A 12,867-nucleotide genomic window follows, 5' to 3' on the forward strand; every position below is an offset into this window, starting at 1 on the left:
ATTATGACCTTCCTGAGCGTCAGCCATGCACCTTTCAGTCTCCTAACAGTCCTCCCTGTGAGGCAGCCAATGTCATGATTCCCATTTTACAGATTGAAAAATCAAGGCCTGGAGAAAATCGCACCTCTGAGATTTGCTCCAGAGACCTCACTCTTAAGCCCCATGCTAGAGAAAGGGACCAGACAGGGCCTTCAAATTGCTGGAAGAGGCTGTCCCTCTGTGGCCATAACCTTCACCAAGAGGCCATCACCCTATATTTGATCAATGGGTCTATCGTCTGTCTGTTGGCCCGCCCTCCAGACCAGTGCTGTACCGTAAATGCATAACGTGAGCTCCCTAAATAAACGTTTTCTAGTAGCCACATTGGAAGAAAAAAAAAGGGTAAAATTAATTTTAATTATATATTTTATTTAACCTGATATATCTGAAATACTATCATTTCAATATGTAATCAATAGCCAAAATTATCAATGAGATATTTTACATTTTCCTATTCATCCTAATCTTCTGAAATAGAAGTCATATCGGCCGCTAGACTTCTATCAGAATGAATGGATCTGTATTCAGATCTCATTGCTGTGACAGCTGAAAGTTGATTTCAGGCCTGAGTTATTCCAAACTGACTTGAAAAGTTTTCCAATAATTGACTTGAGTGCCAGTGTTTCCGTTAAAATCAATTATTATTAAATACAATTAAAAATTGAGGTCCCGGGTTGCACTGACCAAATTTCAAGGGCCAGAGGTGCACAACGGACTGTTTCTATCCTCTTGGAAAATTCTGCTGGATGACTGGCTCCAGTATGCTGTACCCCAAGGGCAGGGAGAAGCACATAGTAGTTGGAAGGGAGAGAGGGAAAGAAAGGAAAGGAAAAGTCTAAAAGAGCCTTCAGGCTAAAGGCAAGGCCCACGGTGTGGTGGAGCAGGGAGTATGTCAGGAACAAGAAGAACTTGGCAGTGGGAACAGAACAAGACTGGCTGTGCTGGTGTGGGGACCCAGAGGAGGTGGAGCAGTGCAGGCCCATGGGCGTGCAACGAGTCTGCTGGGCTTCGAAGGGCACAGCCAGTGATGCAGTGCAAAGAACCCTGAGAATTTGAAGCCAGTGATTCATTTCTTTAGCTAGATTTTTTTTGGGTCTACTATTATTATTATCATAAGAGTAACACATCAAAATGATATATCTCAACTTTTTAAAATCATTTATGTTTGTATAACTTTTAAATGTGCAAGAATTGTCAAGGGTCGGGGGAAGAATGGGGAGGGGGAATTGACTGTATCCATAATAGCCCCATCTGGAAGCAGGGGAATAGATAAACACATTGTGAATTATTCAGACAGTAGAATTCTACTCAGCCATAGAAAGGAACAAACTCTAATACACACAGAAAAACAGATGAATATCAAGAACGTTATGCTGAGCAAAAGAAGCCAGACACAAAAGAGGACATTCTATAAGATGACAGTTGTAGAACACCCAACACCAGCCAACTCAGTTTATGATGGGACAACTCAGAGCAGCGGTGGACTCTGGGGTGGTGAAGGGGACTAACAGGGAAGAAGCACCAGGAAGCTTCTGGGAGCAATGGATTGTTCTGTATCTGGAGAGGGGTTTGGATGGCATGGGGGTCCTGTGCTTTTGTCACAATCTACTTCAGTGCGTTTCCTCAAAAGGAACTCATTTTAAAAGGATGGAAGTGGGATACCTTGCAGTTATTTTTTAAAAGAATGGGATAGCTATGGACTGATCTGAAAAGATTGTCATGATATAGTCACTGAAAAAGAAGCAAGAGGAAGAGTAACGTTTAAGATATGATATCAGTGTTGTTTAGAAGGAAGAGGAAAGAGGAGGAGGGGAGGGAGAGCGGGGGAGGGGAGAGAGGGAAGGGAGTTGAGGAGAAGGCATCTGAGCCCCCACACCGTGAATATGCTTGCTTGTGCTTCTATAAACACTGTTACATTATACACCAAACTGGTGGTACTGGGATTCCCTGTGCTGTCATGACAGTGTGGGCGGAGACCATTAACTTATTAACAAACCCAGATGATTATATATATATACATATATATATATATATGATTTGTTAATAAACCCAGATGACCAATTGACTAACAGATACAGAAATAGGATCCAAGAATTTATTTTCCTAGATTATCTAAAAAGAAAGAAACATATACATGTACCATATTGAGGCAGTTTAGCAGATGTAACAAACAGCCCCACGTGGGCTCTCCTAGTCACATGATTTGGGGCCCAGGCTCTGCCATTCTCCTAAGTCCACTGAGATAGGTCTGGTCCCACCAGCCAAAGGGGCAGAGGGCAAGCATGTGGCGGTCACTGCCACTGTGTTCACAATTCAGAGTTCAAAACATCCAGAAAGGCATGAAGTGGAAAATTCTAGTTCATTCAACCACCCCAGACCCATCCTCAAACCCAACCACTTTTAACATGTTTGCTTGCCAGAAAATTTTTCTTTATGTGTGTATCTTGTCTTTACTTATTTATTTTTAAATATAATTCAGATATTACTTTACATCTGGCTCTCTCCTTGCCTTTTCACTCTATATAATATAATATCTCAGACATCTGGCCAAATAATTACCACCTCCTTACCCTTCTAACCTTTTATTATGAAAATTTCAAAACATAGAAAAACATTAGAAGAATTATCCAGTGAACACCCCTATTCCCACCACCACTAAAATTTTACTGTATTTTATTATTTTATGATATTATGTCTATGCATTCTTCCGTCTAGCTATCAATCCTTCTTTGTGATGCATTTCAAAGGAAGCTGCAGACATTATTAGAACATTTCACTCTAAAAGTTCCAGGCTACATGTCATTAAATAGACTTCAATATTTGTTGATGGGTTTCTCTTTTCATAGATGATGTTTATGTACAATGTACTGCACAAATCTGAAGTGTGACAGTTTTGAGAAATATGTGTGTCACCCAATCCCCTATAAGACATAAAAACCTCCTTTTGAAAGGCTGGTTTCCAATGTTTGCAGGGTCCTGATTTATTTGTCTAGTTCTGATGTATTTATCCAGTCCCCCTGTTGTTCAGGTACCTCTTACAAATGACGCAGCAATGAACAACCTGGTGTATATTTCACTGGGCATTTCCTCCAGGGCACAAATCTATGCCATATATTTCTGGGGGTCACATTCATTTATGTATTCAGAAAATATGGTGTGCTGCCTGCATGGCAGACGCTGTTTCTTGGAGGTGGGACATAGTAGAGGAGAATTTTTGCTCCCTCTGCTCCTCTACCAGTGGGGAAGACTGAATTAAACAAGTTAGTAGACAAAGAAAATAGTTACTAAGTATTAAAAGGGCTAGGAAAGACGCAAACAGGATGCTGAGATGGGTAATAATACACATGGAGGGGTGTCCCCTGCTTTAGTGGAGGTGGCCTGCATAATTGAAATGTTACCAAATGATCTCCCAAAGGTGTTACTCGAATCGCTCTGCCGGAAGGCAGGTGAGTTGCTTCTCTGCACTCTGGCCAAGGCCTGTCATTCCGCCAGAGTCGAGGGGCCCAGAGCAGCCAGGGACACTTGGCCTAGACAGTCACCAAGCGGAATTTCAGGTGAGAAAGGGCACTGCTATCAGGCAAAGGCATGGTGGCTGGACACTGCACAGTGTGTTCTGGAAATGGTGTTGAACGCAGCTCAGGTTCCCAGAATCTTGGCAATACTCCTCAGAGAAAGGTGAGTTGGCCACAGGCAACCTGCCGTGAGTCAGCAGGACAGCAGGGCTGCTGACAAAGTCATCATGGGCCCGATGGCATTCCTGGAAGGGTAGGCCCTGCACGCAGGAAGAGGGGGGGCAGTTCCAGCCCCATGCAAACCCCAGAATCCCAGCAGCCTATCCAGTCACCTCCTGTGCACACAGTTTTCCCTCTGGTACCCACAGGTGGCTCCTTCCCTCACCTCCTTCAGGGCTGCTCAAATGTCACCTCCTCAGAGGGCCCTCCCCTGACTCCTTCTATCTAAAATTGCAACACCATCTCCCCATGCGCCCCCTCTTCCCCACCTGCTTCCTTGTTTTCCCATCACCATCCCGTATGTGCTACTACATTTGTATATAGTACTACATTTAAAACATTTTGTGTTAATTTCATTGTTCATTCAAACATAAACTGTAGCAGGGTTTTTTGGTCAGTTGCCCCTACTGTTGTATCCCTCAGTGCCTGGCACATAGTAGGTGCTCAATAAATATTTGTGGGCAGAATGAATGAATTTACCTCACCTCTGGCAAAAAAAGCCTACAGCTCCCAGGGATGGGGCACTCTCTTTGGACATCAGACTGGGAGGCCCCTGGAAAAGACACCTTGGTTACCCTCCCTGCTGGTGCTCATTCTTTAAATGAGATCAGAGAGGGCTTGAGAGTGGCCTCAGGTCACAGATTTGAAGGTCACAAATTGAAGGCAGGCCTATACCGGAAGTGGAAGTTGCTTCTCTGCACATCCCTGGGTAGCCAAGATGGACATTGACCAAACAATTGTTAGGTTATAATCATGGCTAATGGGCATTAAGCATTTATACAATGAGGTTCTTTTTAAAAATCAAACAGTAAAATTGATTTTTTGTGGGAATGTATAGTACTACTAATTTTAACACATGTATAGATTTGTGTAACCATGACTACTGTCAGGACACAGAATTGTTCCATCATGTCTTTATAGTCACATGCTCCCCCATCCCTAATTGCTCTCTCCAACCCCTTCCATCCCCACAACTGCTGATCTAGTCTCTGTCCATATTGCTATATCTTTTTGAAAATGTTATTGTATTAGTGTCCTATGACTGCCACAAAAAATGACCATAAATTGAGTGGCTTAAAACAACACAAATTTATTCTCATACACTTCTGGAGGTCAGAAGTTTGCAATCAGTGTCACTGGGCTAAAAGTGAAGTTTCAGCAGGCCTGGTTCCCCCTGGAGGCTCCTGGGGAGAATCCATTTCCTTCCATGCCTTTTCCAACTTCTAGAAGCTGCCCGCATCCCTTGGTTTGTGGCCTCTTCCTCCACCTTCTAGGCCACAACGTAGCATCTTCCAGTCTCTCTCCTCTGACCTCTGCTTCCATTATTACAACTTCTCTTTCAGATTCTAACTCTGCTGCCTCCCACTTATAAGGACCCTTTATCCCCTCCCCCCACCATCTCCCCATCTCGAAATCTTTAATCACAGCTTTTGCCATGCAGTGTAACATATTCCCCGGTTCAAGAGATTGGGACGTGACATCTTTAGGGCCATTATTCAGCCCAGCACAGCCATTTAGATGGGATTATAGATTATGACCTTCTGAGCCTTTGAGACTCCTCCGCGACGCTGTAGGTGTCAGTGATTTATTTCTTGTCATTGCCAAGTAGTTCGCGTGTGTCCGTGTACCACTGTTTACCCACTCACCTGGTGAAGGACATTTGGGTTGTCCTTCAACACATGGGCGATTTGGGCAATTATAAATAGTGTGGCTATAAACCTGTGAGTACAATGTTAGGTGTGAAAATAAGTTTTCCATTCTCTTGGGTAAACATGCAGGAGAGGGAGACTCTGCTTTAAAATCTGTGCTTATATTATGCTATTTCATTGAGATATACTAATATATAATATAATACAATGTAATACTAATAACATACCCCTAGGAGTTAAATACTCATGTGACCAAGGGAGGGAGGTGGAGACTGAGACTCGTAAATATTATGTGAGTTACGTAAGGTCAAAGCCATGTCTTCCTGACTGTCCCCAACCCCAACCCCCCAGAGTGTCTGCTCAGAATGAGCAGACCAGGGGAGAACCATGTGAAGAGATCAGAAGTGCTACCCCATGGCACTGGGTGGTTAGGGGTGCAAACTGTGGGGCCACACTGCCTGGGTTCAAATCCTATTTCTGCCCTCTGCAGCTGTGTGATATTAGCCAAGTGACTTTGCCTCTCTGTGCTTCGATTTCCTCATTTATAACACAGAATAGCAATACCACCCACCTTCTGAGGTTGTTGAGGAAATAAATGAATTAAAGCCCATAATGTACTGGTGAGTGCTGTGCCAGGGCTAACTCTTAGTGTTATTTTTATTTTTTCAACTAATATTGACACACCCTCTGTGTATGCCAGTGTTTTTGGATATATGGTAGTTAAGACAGACCCAAAAAATAATACACATACACACACACATTTGGCCTAATGGAGTTTACATGCAAGCTGAGAAGAAAGGCACAATCAATGTAATATGTAAACCATAAGAGCTTCTCGGAGGTGACAAGTGCCATGAGAAAGCAAGCAGGGTGAGGAGGTGGGGTGGGTTCAGTTGTAAACAGAGCTTCAGGGGAGGCCTCAGTGACAAGCAGTGATGTTGGAGCAAAGACCTAAAGAAGAGGATACCTGTCACAGGCCTGACTGGAAGACAGAGAGAACAGGCAGTGCAAAGGCCCTGAGGCAGGACTCAGTCTGAAGTGTAACAGCAGGGAGATCAGTGTGGCTGGGGTTGAGTAAGCAAGGCAGAGAGGGTGAAAATGAAGGCAGAGAGAAATCAAGGCAGATCATGCAGGGCTTTGCAGTCACAGTGAAGACTCTGCTTTTACTCTGAGTGAAAGGGGGGGCTTTTGAGCAGAGGGACAGGAGCTGACTCGGGTTCTAACCAGACCCCTCTGGCAGCTGCGTGTGGGAGAACTGACGGAAAGGGGCAGGGGTGAAGCAGGGAGATCAGTAAGGGGGTGACTGCAATAGTCCAGGCTACAGGCTACTGCAGTATTTTAATCCTCACCAAGTTCCCTGAAGGGAGGCCTTCCTATTTTCCTACTCCAGATGAGAAAACTTAGGCCCAGAATGGTTAAGGCATGTATGCAAGGTCACACAGCTAGTTGGTAGCAGAGCCTGGGTTCAAATTTAAATCTGTCCAACTTTACCCCATCTTCATTCCCCACTGTGTGGACTGGGCTGCCTCTGGAGTGGGTGACTGAGCCCCCACCACCAGGGGATTGGAACTGGTGACAAGTTTGTTTATTGCACACCTGTTGCATGCCAGGCTGAATGAGACTGACACATTGTGTCTTAGTGGCAGAGGGAGGGGTGGAAGCTCAATGACAGGTATTTACTGAGGCCTCCTTTGACGACTGCTCTGTGACCTTGAGGAAATATATTAACCACTCTGGGCCTCCATTTCTTCTAGCACAAAGTGGAACTCACAATGCCCACCTCATGGGGTTCTGGCAGAAGTCTGCGGTAATGCATGTCCTTGGCATAGAATTTCCATAAAGGTGGCTCCCCTGCCCCACCTGCCCTCCTAGGATCAGAGGAAAGTCAGACAGGGTCTTGGAGATTTGAGGAAGCCAGAGAAGTGGGCAGGCCCAGGCTATGTAGGGCCTTGAGTTCCCAGCTGAGGAGGTACGGCCATGAAGTAGAGAATGGAGAATGGAGACCAAGAAACTGGGGAAGAGGCTGGGTTGGGAGACTTCCTGTTTACTTTGCTCCAGGGGGCAAGGAGGAGACATGAATTGGACCAGTGAAGTAGGTACTGAGAAGGAGAGCCAGTGCCAGTGGACCCTGGGGGTTGGAGGCACGAGGGTCGACATGTTGGGCCATTCTCAGAATCTCATGTCCTGGGGTCTCCCAAGCAGGGCAGGCCAGGCACCTTGTGGGAGGCTAAGCAGGTCCTCCGCTACTTGCCCATCATGTGGGCCGGTTCTTCCTGTGGCAAGCCTCTGATCCAGCTCAATCGTCATCTTCATTCCTTTGCTCCAGTTGAGTGACAGTCGCATGCCAGGCCTTGGACGTGGCATGGGAACAAAATGGGCTTGTGACCCAGGGAGAGGAAAGGCCACACTAGGGCCAGATTTGATTTACAAGGTGGGGAGAGAAGGCACACAGCACCTGTTTTAGGGCATACAGTGCGATTCAGCCAAGCAGGGGACAGCATTCCTGGCAGAAGGAACAGCAGATGTAAAGGCCTGGAGGTGGGAATAGCGCTCAGTGCACTGTGAGGCTTTAGCTCGATTGTGGGGTCCATGGAGAAGCAGGGACTGGGACAGAAACTCTCTACAGGGCTGAGGTTCAAATCCCAGCTCTGCTTGGTACTTGCCTTGTGGCCTTGGCCAAACTGTTTCCCCTCCCTGAACCCCCATTTTCTCACCTGTAGCATTCTAAAACACAGGGAGATCCTAGCTCTCCTTCATCCATACCTAGTTTTTAGTGAATATTGGTGTTCAGTTATTATTTTTGTTTGTTTATTTTTCTACTTTTTTAAATTAGTTTCAGGTTTACAAAACAATGTAATGGTTAAACATTTCACCCCTCACAAAGTGATAATATATATATTATTTTCCACTTTCCCAATCTGTTGCCCCTCTCAGCTCATATATCTGTTATAATTCCATTGACTCTATTCCCTATGCTGTACTCCATATCCCGTGGCTATATATATATTAAATTATAGTTGACAATATTAATACAATATTATTCAGCTTCAGCTTCAGGTGTACAGAGCAGTGATCAGGCATCTACACCGTCCATAAGGTGGTCTCCCTAATAAGACAAGTGCCCATCTGACACCCTACAAAATCTTTACAACATTATTGATTATATTCCCCAAACTGTCTTTCATATCCCCGTGGCAATATTGTCGTTACCAATTTATGCTGTCTAATCCCTTCCGCTTCTTCATCCCTGCTCCCCTCCCTTCTAGCAACCATCAGTTTTTCCTCTATATCTCTGAGACTTTCTGTTTACTTTGCTCGTTTATTCTATTCTTTAGATTCCACGTATAAGTGAGATCATATGGTATTTGTCTTTCTCCCACTGACTTGGTGTTCAGTTATTTATTGAACAACTGGTCATCCTGGGCTCTGAGGGCACAGTGATTTGGACAGTGCTGGTCTGGAATGAGGCCAGGCTTTGGGAATCTCTAAAGACCCCACAGGGGATTCTAAGTGCTCAGGGCTGAGAACCAAGGAGGCAGGGGGAGAACATAACCGATGCTGTCTGACTTTCCCTTCGCTTTTTTTCTGGTAACCATTTGCATGCATTTGCACATTCATTCATTCACAAATTCATTCACCATACATTCATTCATTCAGTCAAATAGTGGCTAAGCACCCGATATCCGAGTGGATTCCACCCTGGCCTCCTGGGGTGTGGCTCAGACCCCTGATTTGGAGATGGTAAGTGCTCATTTATGCATTCAGTGAAGATCCAGGACTTGTCAAGGGCCCAAGATCCTTTCCTTGTTGGCGTCTCCATTTTCCTCTCCTGTAAACTGGGGAGGGAATTTCCCCCTGAGGAGCAGTCCCGAGATCAATGACTAAACTCCTAATGCTGAACGCTAACGTGAGCTTCGGTTTCCTGAGCATTTATCAGGAGGGAGGCCTTTCACATATTTTATCTCGTTTAATCCTCAGGTAGGATTAAAACCCTAAAATAGAGATTATCCTCATGTGACAGACAAGGAAACTGAGGCTCAAAGAGGTGCGATCTGTTGCCATTGGCACAGAGAGAGCCAATGTCTAGGCACTTCGCTACTACTCTGCCTGGTAACTCATGAACTCACAGCTCCCACCCACTGTGCTAAATCCGCCTAGCAACTGGTGACATCACTAAGACCACGGCTCAGCCTCAACCTATGGGGTACCTGATGACATCACTGAATAATAAAGTAACGATGTGCTGAGGACCTACTGTGTGCCAAATGCTGTGCTAAGCAGCCCCTTCATTGGGCTCACACAATGTCCAGTGTTGCCTCTATTACTGGGTATAATAATAATTTTAGCCCAGATATATTAAATGCAGACCATGAGCCAATCATTTTTACAGTTATTGACACATTAACCCCTCCCATTATCCCTACTGTTAAAAAAATAATAAACATTTATATGGTGCTTACTCTGTGCCAGGCACAGTTCTAAGCATTTTTTTCTATGCTTACAACCCTGTGAGGTAAAGATTATTATCATTATCCCCATTTTACGCATGAAAAAACAGAGAGGTTGAGTGACTTGCCTGGAGACACAGTTGATGGGACATAGAATTAAAACCCACATATTCTGGCTTCAGGGTCTATGACATTAACCAAGATACTATGCTACTTCTCCTACTCCCGTGTTACCACTGAAGAAACTGAGGCACAGACAGATTAAGTACCGGGCCTCAGTTCTGGAAAAAGTGCCAAAGCCAGTCTCTGTGCCTGAGATGTCCAACTCCAGAGCTGTGCTCTTGCTCACGCCTGTACCACTTTAGTTCCTCAGAAGCAGGGCCTGCAAATCCCCCACCCCTGTGAGGTGACCAGCCCTCTCTCCTTTTCTCCCCGGGAACAGACCCCAGGCAGAGACAGAGGGGCCCTTCGCCACAGGCCACACACCAGCTTTCCTTGCAGCTCCCCTCCTGACCCCATCTAGGGATGCCGCCCTTTGGGAAGCTTGGCTGGGTGGGCTGAGCCTCACCAGGGCTCCTAGAGCCCTCCTGCAACCCCAGGCAGAGGACATAGTTCTCTAGCTTTTGTCTTTCTGCTCCAAGCCTGATCCTAGTGGCAGGCCATGGAGAAATGCTCCATCTCAAAAATCTCCAAAGCTGGGGGAGGCCTTCAGGAAAGATTCCGGGAACCCCCTGGGCAAGTCATAGCCTTCAGTAGGCCTCAGTTTCTTCATCTGTCAAGTGGGCAGACAAAGCAGAACAAACAGAAAAAGCCTCTGTAAGTCAGCTGGGTTTTCAACCTCAGAGGGCCCAATACCTCACCTCCTTTTGATTAAAAACAGTTGTTTTAGTGGGGAGAGTATCTTTCTTCCTTTAATGTTTTATTCAGTGAATGTTTTATTAAAGTAAAACTCACATGAGTGCTGTGCACAGAGCTCAAAGGATTTTGCAAAGTGGACACACCGTGTAACCAGTCCCCATCTGCCCCTACCCCTCACTTCCCTGACTTCCCCAAGGATAACCACCACTCCTCATTCTAACGCCATAGGTTACTTTCTCCTGTGTCTGAACTTCCCATAATTGGAATCATACAATCTGGATGCTGCTGTTCCTCATCCTTCGTTCAGCAATATGTTTCTGAGTTTTATCTGTGCAGTTGGACCCTCTTTATATAACAGGAGATTTGAAACATCCTCTTCATGATCTTGAAATGAAATCCACAGATGATATAATCCACTTACAATTTTTCCCCCTGTTCGATATATTGTCCTAAGGACCCAAATGGAAGGTGATGCAGATAGTGGCTAAGACTGGGCAGATTGGAGTTTTGCGGGACCTGAAGCTTATATCGTTTTGAGGGGGTTCTCCTTTAGAAAAGGAGTCAAGATAGGTGGCAACAGCCTTAGGTAGGGGGAATGTTCATTTAGAGTGATAAAAGACATTACAATAATTTCTTCATTTTGAAAGCTGACAAATGCTCTAAACATTCCAGAAAAATAATAACACTAGCTCCTGGGTTTGCACACTTCCAACCTGAATGTCCCCCTCCACCATATACTTTTGGTGACTTGTGTCCTTGAACGCGTGATATTGTAATCCAACTTCTGTCTCCAAGTCTTCATGTCATTACACCCAATTCCTGCACCCAGCCAGCTCGGTGTAACATACACAGACGTGACTTTAAACCTTATCAATATCCCACAAACGCCCAGTGAGATGTGTTCCCAATTCAACTTCACCTCAGTCAGGTCCCCAAAATACCCATCCTTGTCCTGCACCACAGATTGGAGATCCCAGAGGAGGTTGCAACAGAGAGATAGGATTAAACCGATTACTTTTAAAACATCTCGCTTCTGACAATTTTGCTTCCGTGTATGGCTACGTGAACACATTGCGGGGGATTTGGAAAAGCAGCTTGAGTGAGGGGCTTGAAGCTCAAAACTATTTTAGCTTCACGGTGACTCCACATCTGGGTTAGCAGGTGGGCTCTGCTGATATGTGGTCATGTAGGCATGGGAAGGGCACCCGACTTCTCTTACTAATGAGGAAACCAAGGCCAAATTGGGTAGAGAATTAGCATCTTTCTCGAGAGTTGGGGCGAAGAGTAAATGTATGGAAAGTGTTTAGCCCCACTATGCAGATGTGAAGTGTTCCATGTCCCCCCAGCTGGGTGGCTTTGGGTAAGTCACTCAACCTCTCTGTGCCTCGCTTTCTTCATCCATAAAATGGCAATAATAATTATTGTCACTTCACAGGGTTGTTGTGGGGTTTCAGTAAACCATCCTCACTTTGTAGATGAAAAAACGAGGTGCAGAGGAAGTTCTGTGCCAGGGTCCCACTAGCGAGTGGGGTGCCCCTTGCCCTCCTGCCTGCCTGCCCTCCCTCCTCTCCTGAGATTCCTCTGCCGCTTTTCGCCACTGCCATCATGTGTCCTGGAGGCCTCAGCTGTAAAGCTGGAAGCAGTGCAGGCTCCTGGGATCTTGGCGGACGCTCCAATGCAGGCCCCCCCTTCCCAGGTGACGTCTGTCCTCACCTCCTCCCCATCCTCATGGTGTCTCCCTCACCCTCTTACAGCCAGAAGTTGTCAGGAGAGTACTTCCGGTACAAGGGCATTCCCTTCCCTGTCGGCATCTACTCACCTGAGAGCATCAGCATCACGGAGAACGCCGAGGTGCAGGACGACGACATCTTCATCATCACCTACCCCAAGTCAGGTACCTGCTAGGCTGGGCTGGGGAGGCAGGTGCTAGGGAGACTGGGGGTGTGGGTGGCACAGGGGAGGACATGGGCACACTGAGGACAACGGGAAGAGGAAAGTGGGGGTTGGATCTGTCCAGAACTGGGGTGACATTGGCCTTTTGCACTGGCAGGTCCCTCCCCCAGGAGCACCCTTCCCCCAGATCCCTCTCCTGCCCCAGGTCAGCTCTCATGTCCCCAGGGAGGCCTTCCCTGATCTCCTTGG

At 46.0% G+C, this 12,867-nt stretch overlaps 1 protein-coding gene across 1 annotated transcript in view; it reads left to right on the top strand.

The window, feature by feature from the left end:
* Positions 1-12,867, top strand: part of SULT2B1 (sulfotransferase family 2B member 1) — a 28,336-nt gene that overhangs the window by 4,597 nt on the left and 10,872 nt on the right. Inside the window, exon 2 of the mRNA XM_081032139.1 lies at positions 12,480-12,619. Coding sequence (XP_080888265.1) covers positions 12,480-12,619 — 140 coding nt within the window. The remainder of the gene's footprint in view (positions 1-12,479; positions 12,620-12,867) is intronic.

The sequence above is a fragment of the Rhinolophus hipposideros genome (assembly GCF_964194185.1).
Source record: "Rhinolophus hipposideros genome assembly, chromosome: 21".
Taxonomy (NCBI): Eukaryota; Metazoa; Chordata; class Mammalia; order Chiroptera; family Rhinolophidae; genus Rhinolophus; species Rhinolophus hipposideros.